Raw genomic sequence first — 15,589 nt, 5'->3', positions numbered from 1 at the left:
CTCTTAACCTGCCTGCACCCTGAAGGCAGAGTCGGGAGGTCTCCCCATTTCACAGAGAAGCAGCCCAGCCTCCAGGGCCTCGGAGCCCCTGGGGATCAAACGAGTGAAGCAGGAGTAGGGCTGGGTCTGCAGCAGCGGGCTTTCCAGGAGCAGGGACTTGGGGGTCAGGACGTCCTGAACATCGGTCCTGGCCCGGCTGCTGCTTGACCTGCTGGGTGACCTTGGGCTCATCATCGAGCCCTGCTCTGCCCCTCTCTAAACTGGGGGCCGCAGCTTCTACCACCGAGGGTCACTGCGAGGTTTTGCCGAGGTCACGTAGAAATCCTTGTCAGAAACAGAGAAGTGCCCAAGAGATCCCCTCTGACTTTGCTTACTGTGTCAGAGCCCACCGACTTCTCTCTTTGTGTTTTGATTTGTCCCATTTATTGGACTTCAGGCTCTGAAGCAGGAACCAGCATTTCTTGCTTTCTTACTACTTTAAAAGGAATAATAGTGACGAGTGTTGAGTGCCTCTGGCAGGCACTGCGTTGGGGGTTTTACATGATTGCCCTGTACGATGTCCACAGCAACACTGTGAAGGTGTGGTTACTGTTCCCGTTTTGGAAATGAGCTAACTGAGACTTAAAAGCATTGAATGATTTGCCCAAGCTATACAGGTAGTAAGTGGCAAACCAGGGAACCAAACCAGTGACTTGGTCCTCTACAGCCAGGGAGCCCTGCTGTATTGTTCGGTAGATGTCTTTCTCTTTGATTTTCTCTATTATTTGGGAAGCTGAAATGGCAGATTCTTTCCCTTTCCAGTTCCCCAGTGTCTTTAAGAAGGTGGTCTTGTTTTTCAGCGGCTCAAAGCCGTAGTTTTCCCTGTCGTGATCATAGAATTCAAGTGGAGTACGTGAAGTATTTTTTTCTTGGCTTCAGAGTATTTTGAAGATCTTATCATGGAGACATTTAGCACAGATATATGTTATTAGTAGACCCCATACAGGCACTGGGGACACAGGCGGGTACATATGCAGAGGGAGAACCAGGTGAGTCGATTGCAGGGTGGCACTCTCTGTTACGTGAAAACCTGTGACAAGTGCCATGGGGGAGCAAAGTGCGGTGACCAGTGTCACGGGGACAGTCCATGCTGGTGATGAAGATGGCAGGAGGGAGCCTGAGCAGGTAGGATGGCACATAGGTCACCGCGAAGCCAAGTGGGGAGGAGAGCAGTCGGATGGAGGGGTCTCCTGCCACGTCAGGAACTTGTGGCAGGGATCAGCGGTTGGGCACGGGTGGTCCTGTTCTGGTGGGAAGAACCACCTTTAAGAAACCAGTTTTCATTCTGTCACGGTGAAGGGCACATCCTCGTCTTCCCTCCATCCAGGAAGTCCACGAAGACCCAGGACAGGCTCCCCTGAGCACCCCACACCCTCCTGAAGGGCCGGTGCCCGCCACATCGATCCCGGAGCCGACCCCGGCCGCCAGCAGCCCGGCCGAGAAAGCCATTCCCAGCAAGAGCCTGTTGGACTGGCTGCGGCAGCAGGCCGACTGCTCCCTCGAGGTCCCAGGCTTCAGCACGGTGAGCGTGTGTCCCCTCTGACACGGAGACGCAGAGGGGGCCCAGGAGGGCTGGGGAGCCCAAGGGAGGTCTGTGTCCTCCGAGAACGTCACTGGAAGGTGGGAGCGGGGGAGTTTAAATTCTGGTTACGTCTTCTGGTAACAGAAATCCCAGCCCACCTCAGAACACCAGGCCAGAAGGTCGACGTGTGTGACCTCTTACCAGGACAGCGAGCCTCCGCTCGGCCCTCCCTTCCCCGCGAGTCACCACATTTGTGAGCTCACAGGGCATTCTTTATGTTGCGTAAGCACTGCTCCCCTTCACAGAAATGCTCCCGGCATTCTTCTCAAGTCACCGCGTCTCCACTCTGAGGTGACGGGTTAGTTTCAGTCCCAGCCCAGGGGCTGCTCATCAAGCCCTCTTACTCCTCTGCTCTTGGTCCTTCAGAGCAGGCGTCCAGAGGAGAGGGCACCCCAGCACCAGCACCCCACCACCACCCGCACTGTGCTGGCTACCTCTTGTTAGCAAGGGGAGGCGCTCGAAAGCTCGCAGGAAGGAGGAGGATGCGTTCACAGACACACACCCTCCAGAGACACACAGCCCGCCAGGCTGGGAGCAGCGAAGAGAGAGCCTGAGAAAACAGTTCAGAGAGGCAGAGGCAGGGGTGAAGCAGTGCCCTGGGAGCCTGGAGGGCCAGCGGGCCCCCCACGGGAGGCCCACCTTGCAGCTTCACTGCAGGCACGCGGTGGCTTCAAGGAGAGCACCTCGGTGGGGCCCCGCGGCTGTTTCCGCAGCGCTGACCTGACAGGTTCTGTGCAGAGGGCCATGAGTGAGGAAACCGCACGACCATCTGAGCAGCACCACCCACATCAGGAGACCCTGTGGCCAGAGCATTCTGTAACGTTGGTTTCCATTTACCTCCTAGAATTTTTCAGACAAACCAAAGCAGAGGAGGCCACGCTGTAAGGAGCCTGGAACGTTAGACGTCACCTCCCTGAGTGGGGAAGAGAGGGTTCCTGCTGTCCCCAAGGAGCCAGGCCTGAGGGTAAGGAACAGGACGTCCCAGTGGAGCCCGGCCCCGCAGACCCGGAGAGGACACTTCAACTGGGAAGGGGCAGCCAGGCTGCCTTAGCAGAAGGACCAGGGTCCGCCCAGGGGCTTGATGAGCAGGGACAGCTGGTGTTGGGGTGTTCTCACCAGCAGCATGTCTTCCCGTGGTCATTTGTTTTCAACCTTTCCCTTCAAAACTTTGGGGTTAAGTTTTGTACTGAAACAACTCCCAAGGCTTGATTCCCCCCATTTTGGAGAGTTCAGGGAAAGTACATTTTAAGTCTTATCAGGAGTCTGTTATCCAATGTTTTAACAAAACTTCTCTTTTGGAAATTTTCATTTTCCAGCCTTAAGTTTTTCCGGCTACCATTTAAGACACCCCCTCCTCGTCCGTCCTCGCTGGCAATGAGAAACAGCTGACTCCACACACTGCCCTTTTCCTATTATAGAATCATGAGCCTGGAAGAGACTTCAAAGGCATCTGCAGATACTTGCACTAGAACGAATCCGAGTTAATTATAGTTTACAGATGAGTACAAATTTGGACTAGAAGACTCGCAACCTCTAGGGGGCGGTAGCATTTCAACCTGAAAGCGTATTAAGCTTGGGCAGATGATACTCAAACATGCTTCTCAAAGTGAGTTCTGCCCAAATAGGGTGCTTCTGAGGGTCCTCTGGGGCTCTGCCCTCATAGGTTGTCCTCTGAACTCACGGGTGCTCCTGAACGCCTTCCTTTGGTGCTCAGTCATCTATAGCTCTCCTCCTCTGAGGGATTTCCAGGATACCATTTCTGTGTTTAGTTCCCAGAGACCACCCACCCTAGTCATTTCCTCCTTGTTAATGTTGTTAGGAAGCGCGTTTGTGATTTGGTGGCCCGGAGGGTCACTCCACTAGCAGCTCGACAAACGACTGCCTACTGGCCAGGCCGATCCCACGTCCTTCCTCACTGTTTCTCCAGCCCCGCCCTCGGCCTCCCCGAGCTCTCCTTTTGTCATGAGAGACCACCCCCAACCCTCGCTTGGTGGGGTCTCTGAGCTCTTGGTTGAGAGACATGGCTCCCCCCTTGACCTCCTCATTTCTTTCTTCATACCTCAGTTTCTCGGACGTTCTTTGGGAGTTAACATTCATCACAGCCCAGCCGACGCCCATCTCCTGCCAGAACACTCATTTCCAAGCTGTCGTCACAAGTCAGCCTCCTGCCAGAGATGCGCTTTCCCTCCTTTGTTAAGTAAACACAGGCCCCGCCTTGGGGTCCCCTGCCTGCAGTAAGGCCCGGACTGGAGGCAGGGTTCGCCTGGCCCTCGGGGCTGCTCGGAGGACCCCACTGGGGCCGGAGCCTCTGGGTGTGTGACACTCCTTGTCCGTCCCTTAGAGACCTTCCCGTTTCTTCTAGAAATATCCAAATCCCGCAAGGAGCTTCTCCCTGCCTCCAGGCCCTCCTGCCTTGTGTGTGCTGGGGCTCGGCTGCCAGCTCCACCAACCACGCCACACAGGTGGACTCAGCTTTAAGAATGCCCGCCCGGCACATAGCGGTCGCTCGTTATTACATGTGTGTACGCACACATATGCCTCATATATTTCACACGCAGGGTTAAGTTTGTTTCACCGACCCGTGTGCAGTGGGTGGGGTGGTTTTGCTAGTTTCTTCCTGAGCCATTTGACGGTAAATTGTGGAGACTACGTGCTTGCTGAGTCGCTTCATTTGAGTCTGACTCTTGGCGACCCCCGTGGACCATAGCCCCCCAGGCTCCTCTGTCCATGGGGTTTCCCAGGCAGGAATACTGGAGTGGGTTGCCATTTCCTCCTCCAGGGGATCTTCCCGACCCTGGGATCAAACTCGCATCTCCTAAATTGCAGGCGAATTCTTTACCCACTGAGCCACCTGGGAAGCCCTGCGAGATGACATATCACCCCTAAATAAACACTTAGCATGTGTCTCCTGGGAACGTGTTCCCATGTATCTGTCACCACTATCTCTCATGTCAGTTACATGTCGTAGCTTGCCCATATTCAGATTTCCCCAGCTCTCCCAGAAGTGTCTTTCCAAGCTAGATTTTGTATTTTGTTTTTAGAATTTTTAAACCAGGATCCACCTGCTGCATTTGGGGGTAAGGTTTCTCACCACTCAGGGCATGTTAGCTGAATTGACTCACCTTCCTGGGAAGAACGAGGCAGTTTTGGCCATCACCTCCTCCTTTGTCTTTACCCGGGACTTGAGTGTTAGAGCCAGGACACACAGGCTGTGGGGTAAACGCTGCCTTGTGTTGGTTTAGAGTGAGGTCTTGAGGGCACATACGCATGCCATCATCAGGAGGAGCAGACCCGTCGCCTGGCGTCTGCCCCTCGGAGTCTCCCCTCGCCTTGCCCTCCCCCCAGCCTCCCCTGGAAGAGGAAGCAGGCCTGTTCCCAGGGTATAATTACCAGGAGGGAGAGCTGCCAAAGCCTGGCTTGGCCGCCGTGTGTGGTCCCCACGCTGCTGGGAGGGGCACGTGCCCCGGGTGGGCAGCCACGGGCCGGCCAGGGGCGGGATGACGCGCCCACCCATAGGAAGAGGTGGAGCCCCTTTCCTCTGCCCTCCCGCTGCGTGCTCTGCAGGGGGATGAAGCCCTGTTCTCACCCCAGGGCCTTCCTGCTGCTGCTCCCCCGTCTAAAGGGCGCAGGCGGCCAGCCTGGCCTCCTGGGCAATTTCCCTGTCCTGAGAGAGCCCAGCGTGGTGTGCCCCAGAGGTTTCCAGCGAGGGTGGGGACATCCTGACGCCTGAGGAGTGTGGCTTGAACTTGGGGGGCCGGGCCACAGGGCCCACAGGTCCTGCAGGGTGCAGGCCGCCCAAAGTCATCTCTCCAGTGCCCGATGGCCTCATAGCGTGTTACCAGATGCCTGCTGTGTAGATAGGTAGCAGATTGTTCAAAAGAAGCTGGAGGCCTCACTCAGCAAGCTCGGGGTTTCTTTTCTTCCGACAGACTTGTGAGACGGCTCAGGCCCTCCTGCTGAGGGTGATGGGGAGAGGGAGGGTGGGGGCATTTGAGGGCACAAAAGGAGAAGGTTCACCTGGGCCTTTCCCCTGCCTCTCGGTAACAGGGAGGAAGGCTCGGGAGGCCTCGTGGCTGAGTGCTGGTCCCCGTGACTGGGCCCTGGGTTCCAGAGGGAGGCGATCTGTGCTAATGGGCTCCAGAGAGAGTGGTGAGAAACGCTTCTTTCAGCCCGGCCCCAGCCCTGGCATCCGACCCTCTTGCTTTAGAAGCGGGAACCAGGCAGAACTGCTCCCCCAGGCCTCGTTCCCGCGGCCGGCTCACGCATGCAGGGGGCCAGCCCCGCACTGGGGCAGACAGGTGGGCCATCCCATGGCCGGGCCGCGGCTGCCCCATCCTTCAGGACAGGCCGGCTCATGGGTGCAGGGGTCTGGCCCCGCACAGGAGCAGACAGGTGGGCCGCGAGGTCTGGGCCCTCTGTCATGGCCTAGCTGCGCTCCAGGGCACATCCCACCCCTCCTCAGTTGGTGAGGAAGAAAGGGGACTGAACTGACGGCTCCAGAGGTCTCTTCCTCGTCTGCTTTCCTAAGACAAGGCTGGCTGAGAGGTTTTCTCCTCACACAAAGGTGACCGTCATAGAGCTCTTTGCCCATGACTACTTGCTTTTTCTATGATATTCTTAGGGAAATTGAAGGACAAATACATGATCTCAGGAATAACATTATTTCCGGGGACCTGGGAACATTTGAGTGCACTTTTTTCACACGTGTGTGAATCTCTGAACTCCTTGTGAAACGGCTGTGACGATAGTGCCGACTGGTAGGGTGGGTGTGATGACGATTTGAGAGCAGGCACGTGGAGCCGGGTGCGCACGGCCGACACGGGCAGTAGCTCTGCTTGGCTCCTGTCATCGCCGCCCGCTTCGTCTGCCCCTCTGACGGCCAGTGTCCCTCTGCTGAGACCCCCTCCCCACCCCAGTCCCCATTTCGGAGCTGCCGCAGGCGTGTGCTCGCTGAGAGCTTGACCGGTGTCACCCACCAGCCTGTGCCCGTGCCCACCCGTTGAGCAGAGACCTGTGGCATCTCCTAAGGATCCGACTTGGGTACCCTTGTCCTTTCTCACCCACAGCCGGGGGCACCTGCAGGTCAGAACGGAGCTTCAGGTCTTCCTGCTCCCAAACCCCATCCTCCGGCTCAGCTCTGGCTTCAGTTAAAACCCTTCCTGTGTCAGGGGGGAGGTGAACGTGGGGGGTCTAGCCAAGGGGGTCACAGCCACAAGTCTCGACCACTGGCTTCAGCTGCACACACACTAAGATCAGATGAAGCCGGGAAGTCAAGCGTGGCCCTGCGCAGGGACAACATGCAAACTCATGAAGTCCTTTCTTGTTGGTTTTATATTTTACATGTGAAACTGCTATCATGTTGGTTATCCCTCAGTAAAAACACTCTGGGCTAAGACCTGAGGTCCCTGGCTGGCCCCAGCTCCCAGGTCTCCAACAGCCTCTCCACAGGGCCCTGGGCGTGAGCTTGTCGGAAGCTGCTCAGCGCTTGCAGGCTGTCCGCCTCAAACGGAATGTCCTCGGGGCGCAGAGCTGTGCAGCTCCTGGTGGGCGGGCAGGCAGGAATGACCACTGCAGAGCCCCGAGCTGCTCCCCCCTGCCATCCATCGCCTGAAGCATCTCTTGTCTCTCTGTCCTTTTTCAGGGGTTTCTCCCAGAAAACAAGTTCAATCACACCCTGCCCGAGCCCGTTCTCCGAGACACGGGCCCCCGCCGCAGGGGCAGGCGGCCACGGAGCGAGCTGCTGAAGACCCCAGCCCTAGTGGCGGACACCCCCTCCGGGATGGGGCCGCTGTTCATGAACGGCCTGATTGCCGGGATGGACCTGGTCGGGTTGCAGAACATGAGAAACGTACCGGGCATCCCCCTCACGGGGCTGGTGGGGTTCCCGGCCGGCTTCGCGGCGATGCCCCCAGGCGAGGAGGTCAAGAGCACGCTGAGCATGCTGCCCATGGTGCTGCCGGGCATGGCCGCCGTGCCCCAGATGTTCGGGGTCGGGGGGCTCCTCAACGCCCCCATGGCCACCACCTGCGCCTCGGCCGTGCCAGCGCCCCTGTCAAGCACAACCAAGGGCGGCGCATCGGCGGCCGAAAAGACTGCGGAAGATCAGCCCGGCAGCCACGACGTCAAAACGGACCCGTCAGCCGAAGACAAGCCCGGCCCTAGCCCCTTTTCCTCCGACCAGCCCGAGCCCGCAATAACTACAAGCAGCCCCGTGGCGTTTAACCCGTTCCTCATCCCAGGCGTTTCCCCCGGACTCATCTACCCTTCCATGTTCCTCTCCCCTGGCATGGGCATGGCGCTGCCGGCCATGCAGCAGGCCAGACACTCTGAAGCAGCAGGTCTGGAGAGCCAGAGGAGGAAGCGGAAGAAAACCAAGGGGGACACCCCGAACCCCAACCCAGAGCCTGTGCCTGGGCCAGAGAGGGAACCGGGCAGCGAACAGAGCTGCCCAGAACCCAGGGCTCCCGCACCCCCCGATAGAGAACATGCGGCACAGGCCCGGGAAGGGGGCCCCCAGGACTCTCTTGGTGACACCAATTAGAACTTTTTCATCGAAGAAAATGATTGTGACTTGTAAGTTTCTTATCCCATAAAGGTTTGTTATTTCCCCTCACTTCACCGTCATAAGAACCTGTGTTTCCATGAGTACTATTACCTCCCTGATTTCCTGTCTGAGAACTATGGTAACAGATGTTAATAGTCACAGGGTCTTGCCACGTCATCAGCTCCGTGTCGTTGACCTAGTATAGGAGGTGCAGAACCCCTCACTCCGTTATCCAGTCGTCCATTCCAGCGATCGTAGTTAGTGCAGACGTGGGGACACACCCTGCCCCCTTCTCTTCCAAGTTTCCCACTTATTCGAAGAGGAAAAAAAAAAAATGGCAAAAGAAAGCCAGCTAGGGACTGACCAGTGCAGGGCCGAGGCAGAGAGCAGCTCTCTTTTTTTTTTTTCCGTGAGCTGTGCCGAATGGGAAGAAGGGTAACAGGGAACCAAAAAAAAAAGCACAGAGAAAGGAAATGCTGGTGCATATTTTTTAGTTAAAATATTTCCCAGTTTTATCACGATTACTAAACGAGTAGGTTAGGCAGAAGTATCTAACTAATGGTTGAAACCACACATATCCATTTCTTTCTAAAACAGAAACCTTACTGGTAGTAACACGACTTCCCCCCCCCCACTCTGGGTTTTCAGGCAACCTGCAACAAGAAGACATAGTGACCAGGCATCATTTCTACACACGCACACATCCCTCTCCTCCCAAGTGAAAAGGGGATTCCCAGTACGAACAAGCTGGACACACCGCGGGCTGTTGCCACCAGTGGGGTGGGATGGGGAGCACGACTGCCCACGGCCTAAAGCACATGACCAGCTCTGCCCCTACTCAGGCCTCTTAGGAACCCCTCTGGCCCCTGCTGGAGCCTCCTGGACTCATTTTGTGATTCCCTTCGCCAGGACCCAGGCTCTTTCTGGAGCCTGCAAGAAAACCCCCAACACTCTTTGACACTAGCCAGGGGTTCGAGGTTGTCAAACCTACGTGCGTTCCACCTCTTAATAAAGAGTGCAACTGTGAGACGTTTTTTTCCTTCTCTCCGGATTTTTCAGTTTATATTTTACAGTCGGACCCAGATCTCAGATCATCAAGTTAGTGGAGACTGTGTTGGCAAGTTTAACATTCCCCCTTCTTCCTCAGCTGCCCGGCTCTCCGGGCAGCCCGCCCCCACCCTGCCCGCTCCCGCCCTGCCTTCCTTCACCCCCCCACCACGCGGTCCTTCCCTTCTGATGGTCTCACTCTCCATCCACAGTTCACACTCTGAGACTTGAAAGAAGCTCGTGGCTCAGTCCCCAGCGGGCCACAGGGTTGTGCAGGACCGTTGGAAATGTTGGAAGCGTTACTAGTACTGGTTTCACATTTTGTTGTCAACAATTTACTGTATTTTTTTTTTTTTTACTTTTTCTGTAACAGTTTTGCTATAATTTATCAGAAGGTCCAAAAGTTCGACATAACTATTTCAGTTTGCATTATTTATTTATGATGCTTTTGTCAATTGTCTTTTATACATTTGGGATTATAAATTATGTAAATGTTAAAATGAGCATCTCGAAGAAGTCTGTTAAATCATGACCGGAAAAAAAAAAAAAAAGCTTTATTTTTAAAAAGTGGAGTCCCAGTTTTAATGAATCAGTTATAAATCAGAAATTCTGTAAACCGATTCCATAAGAAGAAAGGATCCAGTAATTGAACCGATTCTATTTAATGACATCTTTGTTGCATAGGTGGTCTCTAATGCTGACAACAGATTTCTTAGAAATGCTGCTCTCTCTATTTAACTAACATTTTGTTCAGTTTTGCCTCCAGTGGAAGCAGAAAGGGTTTTTTCAGCTGTTAAATCCTAAAAATCAATATAATTTATTTATGTAAAAAAAAAATCACTCAATTGATATATTTTTGAACCTTTTAAGTACTAATTTTCTTTTTATCAAGTAGGAAAAAAAATGTATTTGCCCTAAATCCTTAAAATACAAATGCTATAAAAATTCATGTATCTTGAAAGCCTTACTGCAAATGAGTATTATAGACGCCCAGCAGAGCCTGGGTTTTCTTTTCTGTCGTTGTTGTTGTTTTGTATGAAAAGGCTGCTTTCCCCAGGTTCCACTTAGAACCTCCAGTAGGTCACAGGGTTCAGTATGGATTTGATTTAACAACCCACCAGCATGCTAAAAATCCCTTGTTATATCTTATCGAACCTGTATGTTAACTCTCCGGGTGTTTAGGCTTCTCTTTGACTGCTATTGTGTCCCTGTTTGCAAAATGAAAATGACACTCTGTGGATTATTTGCTCTGTAAGGCATAAGTGCTTCTTATGATTATTTTGACGTTTCCAAGAGCAAAAGCCAAATTTAAAACTCTCTTCAGCAAACTTGAGCCTTTTCATCTAATTCCATGTCACTCACAGCCATAACTTTTCCTTGATCATTCTTCACCCCATGTCTTACATAATAAATTGTCTGTGGTCTCGATCCTGGATTTAAAAAAACAAAAAAGTTTAAAAGTCAAGTTTGTATTTGAGGACTTCAGTGGCACTCGGCTGTCTCCTGCTGCCCGGGCATGTTATGAAGGCATCGCATGCACACAGCAGTCCACTGTCTCCTAGGTGCCCATGCCGGGCACCATTTTGGGGGCTTGGTAAATACTTGCTCATGAGGGTTGGCCTGCCTTCTCTCTTGAGCTCCCAGAACACCTGGTTAAGACAGACGCAGTAGAAGGGGACGCAGCACAGCACCTGCTCCCCAGACTCGGGGCCTGAGCGCCCACAGCTGATGCTTGCACTCTCTTAAGCCCCATGCCAGAGGCCTTCCCCTTCAGGTAACACACCTGGGGCTTCACGGAGCAGGTGGGGGGGACCTCTGTGGGTTGGAAGAGGCCCCCAAACACCCAAGTGCCTCCTGTGTCTGAAGTGAAGAACTTTGTGATCCCTCGCTTTGGGAAGCATGGCTTCTGAAGCCCCAGAAGGGCTGTGTCCGAAGTTAGCAACCAGGCTGGCAGAGATGTCCGGAGTCTGCAAGGAGGCAGAGAGCAGGAGCCCCGCCGGCCTCACCCTTGGCTGGCTCCCTACCTAGTTTCAATAGATGGTAGATAAACAGCCTGGAGCCTGAGTGAGCCATGCTTCCAGAAGCCCTTACAGACTTCTGCTACAAGTAAATATGTATTGCCGGCTTTGTAGATCTCTAGACCTGGGTAGCACTTCTGGGTAGAATGATAAGTTGTGAAGATCAAGGTTTCACCCTTGACCTCCAAGCCTACCCCAGTAGATTCTACCTCCTTTATGAGGTTGGACAAACACACCTAGTCACGTACAGTGGGCTAGTGTTTTGTGTGTGTTTGCATAAGTGACCTCAAAGCGTGACCTCGTTTGTCTTCAGAGCATCTTGGTTGCCACATAGAGGATCCTGGCATCCGGTTGGCCTTATGAAAGCCAGCAGAGAGGCTGCAAACCTGTCCCATCCTAGAGAACAGAGCTGGGACAGACATCGCCCCCCGTCCCACCAGCCTGAGGTCAGGACACTCCAGGCTTTGTGATGCTAGTCTGGGACCAAACCCCCACCACCACCACCACCGCCAAACGCAGAGACCAGCTCTAACGGAATTACACGTGGAAGAGCTGGCAGGAAAAAGGAAACAGTTGTGTCACACCCTCCGGAAAACTTTATGCTCGATTTATTTACACCTTAAAACTTTCTTGCAAGAATTACTGTTCATTTGCCTGCTGTAGAAACCACAGGAACTCTTAGGTCGGCAATTGGGTTCACCCAACCCAGTGACTCGAACCTTGGTTCTAGACTGGGGCTTCTCCAAACCCGGTCTCAGGAACAGGAGTGTGTGGGCAGGTGTTCAGGATACGTGGCTTGTGCTGCCAAGTGGCTGGCCTTGTGACCACTCTCGTAACCCATGCGCAGCAGGGTGTCTGGGGGATAAGACAGGAAATAAAAGGGGTGGGTTAACTACTGGCTCCTACAAGGAAGTCCCTCCCTGTGATGGATGTGGAAATGACTGAAGTCGGCGCTGTGGAGCCCATCCTGGTGTCTGAGCTCTGGCTCAACCCTCCCCCAAGGCCAAGAGGACGAAGGGAAGAACTAGGATGGGAGGCAGGAAGCGGGGGGTAGAGGCGCTGGGAGACCTGTGGCTCCTCTGGGGAGACAGGAACAGCATGCCCACCTTCTCGAAGCTTCAGTTTCCTCATCTGAGGCTTCAGCAGAAAAAGATGAGGAATTAAATAATTACAACCTGAACCAGTAGGGTTGTTGATGGGGTTGATTGAAATGATCAAGGTCAAGTGCTTGCAACTGCTTGTGATGTTCGAGTCATGTGTCCCTACTTCTTTTAATAGCTGGCGAGGTGAGGATTGCCAGTCCTGGAAGGATGAGGTAGTTAAATCAGGGGTACAGCAGGGGAATCAAGGGGGAGGAAGATCTCGCTCCAAACCCTGAGGCAAGTACATAGTGGATCTGGGATTGGACTCAAACCGGGGCAGAAAAGGGAGTTTTGTTTCTTTTTTTTTTTTTTGGTAAGTTTTTTTTTTTAATGTGGACTTTTACAAAGTCTTTATTGAATTTGTTACAATATTGTTTTTGTCTTATGTTTTGGCTTTTTGGCCTCCAGGCATATAGAATCTTAGCTACCCAGCCAGGGAATTGAACCCATACTTCCTACATTAGAAGGCAAAGTCTTAACCACTGGACTGCCAAGGAAGTCCCAGGAAATGGGGGTTCTGACTGACTGTCCCTGTGACCCTACCTGCAGGAGAGAACGGATTTTTCCATGCAAGTCTATTGGTCAGAGTGAACTAAAGGGTTGAGGAGATAGTGGGGCTGGGGGACAGGGCAGCTCCCAGGTCTGTGATGCCTCCATCAGGGTAGGGTTGCCAGATTCAGGCAGAAAAAGACACCCAGTTATGTTTTAATTTCAGATAAACCTAATGAAGTAAAGTGTCAGTCGCTCAGTCGTGTCTGACTCTTTGCTACCCCATGGACTGTAGCCCGTCAGGCTCCTCTCTCCATGGAATTCTCCAGGCAGGAATGCTGGAATGGGTAGCCACTTCCTTCTCCAGGGGATCTTCCCGACCCAGGGATTGAACCTGGATCTCCTGCATTGCAGGCAGATTCTTTACCGTCTGAGCCAAGTTAGTGAAAATGAAAGTGACTCAGTCATGTCCAACTCTTTGCAACCCCATGGACTATACAGTCCATGGAATTCTCCAGGCCAGAATACTGGAGTGTGTAGCCTTTCTCTTGTGCAGGGGATCTTCCCAACTCAGGGATCAAACCCAGGTTTCCTGCATTGCAGGTGGATTCTTTACCAGCTGAGCCACCAGGGAAGCCCAAGAATACTGGAGTGGGTAGCCTACCCCTTCTCCAGGGGATCTTCCCAACCCAGGAATCAAACCAGGGTCTCCTGCATTGCAGGCAGATTCTTTACTAGCTGAGCTACCAAGGAAGCCCCAAATTAAGCTACAATGTTTTTGGTTTATCTAGATTTCAAACCTCAGCATCCTGTTGTCTCTGGTCCCTTAATGTAATGACGCACACTTACTAGGAACTTCTTGAGTAGGGCTTGATCTTTATGTCCATATTCCCAATCCACAATAACTCTGAGGTTCTCCCCGTTTTACAGAGGAGAGAACTGAGGTCCAGAGAGGTTAAGGGACACCCAGTCACCCAGCTGACAAATGCCAAGGCTGGGATTTGAGGGCCTAGAGAGACTGGTGATTCCAGAGCTGTAAATTGACCAATAATGGAGTCAGGGTGGACCCCTGAGGCCTGGAGCAAGCCACCCCTCAGGTGCAGCTTTATAAGATAGCAGTAAATGGATGATGAACTAGGACAGAGGGACGTGCTGTCCCCAAGCTGCCGCGGCCAGTCCTGGGGCCAGAGGAGCAGGGCCACCCGGAAAAGAAGGCATTTCCCTTCTGTCTTGCTCCCCAAGCCTGGGGACAATCTTGGCGTCTAATGCGCGGACTCTCAGCCTGAGTCCAAGAGGAAGCATCCAGGCTTAGAAGGCGGAAAAGAAGGGTGTGGCGGGAGGTTGTGTAACAGCTCAGCTAGAAGGGCCAGAGGGCAGGAGAGAGTCTTCTGAGACTGAGAGGAGAGGGGCAACTTGAATATTCTTTTTCTTTTTTTCAACAGAGTGGCTCGTGGGATCCTAGTTCCCCAGCCATGCCCTCGGCAGTGACAGCACAGAGTCCTAACCATTGGTCTGCCAGGGAATTCCCAAACTGTGTTTTGGTGGGAGTGGTGGGGGCGGGGGGCAGCTGAGAGGCCTGCAAACAGCCGATCATCTGCCAGACCCTCACTTCAGCCCAAGGACCCGGAAGCAGGACCTGAAACTGGGAGAGCTTTGATCTGGTTTGTAATATGAAAACTGCTCGCCTCTCGCCCTCGGGTGCCATGGATTGCCCACTGCCGCGCCGGGTGCTGCCTGTCTCACCCACCAGGCCCCCGGTGACCAGCACGGGCCAGCCCCACATCCACGAACAGTCCCCAGCGCTGTCTCTGGTGCCCACTCTGCAGCCCCCTGTGCCAGGCCTCGACTCCCGTGATCTCATCTCAGACGTGTTCCCTGAACGAGGACGAGGCCCAGGTGGCTGTCACCTCCTTCAGTGGCACGGGGAACGAGGGGAAAGACAAGGATCGAGGGGTGCATCTGATTCCAAAACCGCAGGTCCCACAGTCTTCCTAGAGCCCACAGCCCATCGCCCGGTTTTGTATAGCCCACAAGCCAAGAACGGGCTTTTATGTTTTTTTGATAATGGAAAAGTCAAAAGAAGAGTATTTCATGACCTGTGAAAATCACACCAAATGCAAATTTCAGAGACCATGAAGCAAGCTGTATTACAGCACAGCACCGCTTCTCTTTGTGTCTCCTGGGGCTGCCCGCACCCCACAGCAGAGGGCTCAGTGGTTGTTCCAGAACCGCACGGCTGGTAGAGCTGAAAATATTTGCTATCTGGCCCTTTGCAGAAAAGTATGCAGACCTCTGTTGTAGAGCAGCTATTGTATTCGCAGATTCAGTGCAAAAACTAAGCTACTTAAAATATTGTACATTAATTCATACATAGTTTCGCATAAATAGGAACCAGATGCCGGGATAGAAGGGTGACGTTGACTTCTGAGATAAATCAGACCTCAAAGAAGTGCTGGACTTTGGGCTTGTCTATAGGTTCCGCCTCCAGGCCCCGAGGGCATCCTTTCATTTCCAAGTCAGAACCCCATGTCCTGCCCTCTCCTTCACGCCACTTCCTGTCTGGGGCAAAGAGGAAGGGAGCCAGTGGATAGATTTGAAGCTGGCAAAGGAGAGACAATTTTTAGAGAAAGGACCCAAAAAAGGGCCAGTGGTGGTGGTTAAGTCACCAAGTCATGTCCGATCGTTGTGACACCGTAGACTCTAGCCTGCCAGGCTCCTCTGTCCATGG

At 53.4% G+C, this 15,589-nt stretch overlaps 1 protein-coding gene across 4 annotated transcripts in view; it reads left to right on the top strand.

Annotated features, from left to right (window-relative positions):
* The window catches only part of CHD6 (chromodomain helicase DNA binding protein 6), a 194,984-nt gene extending 184,757 nt beyond the window's left edge, over positions 1-10,227 (top strand). For 3 of the 4 annotated variants that reach the window (XM_043480181.1, XM_043480182.1, XM_043480183.1), the window contains 3 exons: positions 1,367-1,561; positions 2,466-2,585; positions 7,263-10,227. In XM_043480181.1, the coding sequence (XP_043336116.1) occupies positions 1,367-1,561; positions 2,466-2,585; positions 7,263-8,162 (1,215 nt within the window). In that variant the 3' untranslated portion in view covers positions 8,163-10,227. Of the gene's footprint in view, positions 1-1,366; positions 1,562-2,465; positions 2,586-2,937; positions 5,571-7,262 lie in introns of those variants that run through there. The other variant, XM_043480184.1, reaches the window with a different exon arrangement.
* Positions 10,228-15,589: the final 5,362 nt, after the last annotated feature.

This window comes from Cervus canadensis, chromosome 10, assembly GCF_019320065.1.
Source record: "Cervus canadensis isolate Bull #8, Minnesota chromosome 10, ASM1932006v1, whole genome shotgun sequence".
In the NCBI taxonomy this organism is placed as follows: Eukaryota; Metazoa; Chordata; class Mammalia; order Artiodactyla; family Cervidae; genus Cervus; species Cervus canadensis.
This window is presented reverse-complemented; position numbering and strand designations above follow the sequence as displayed.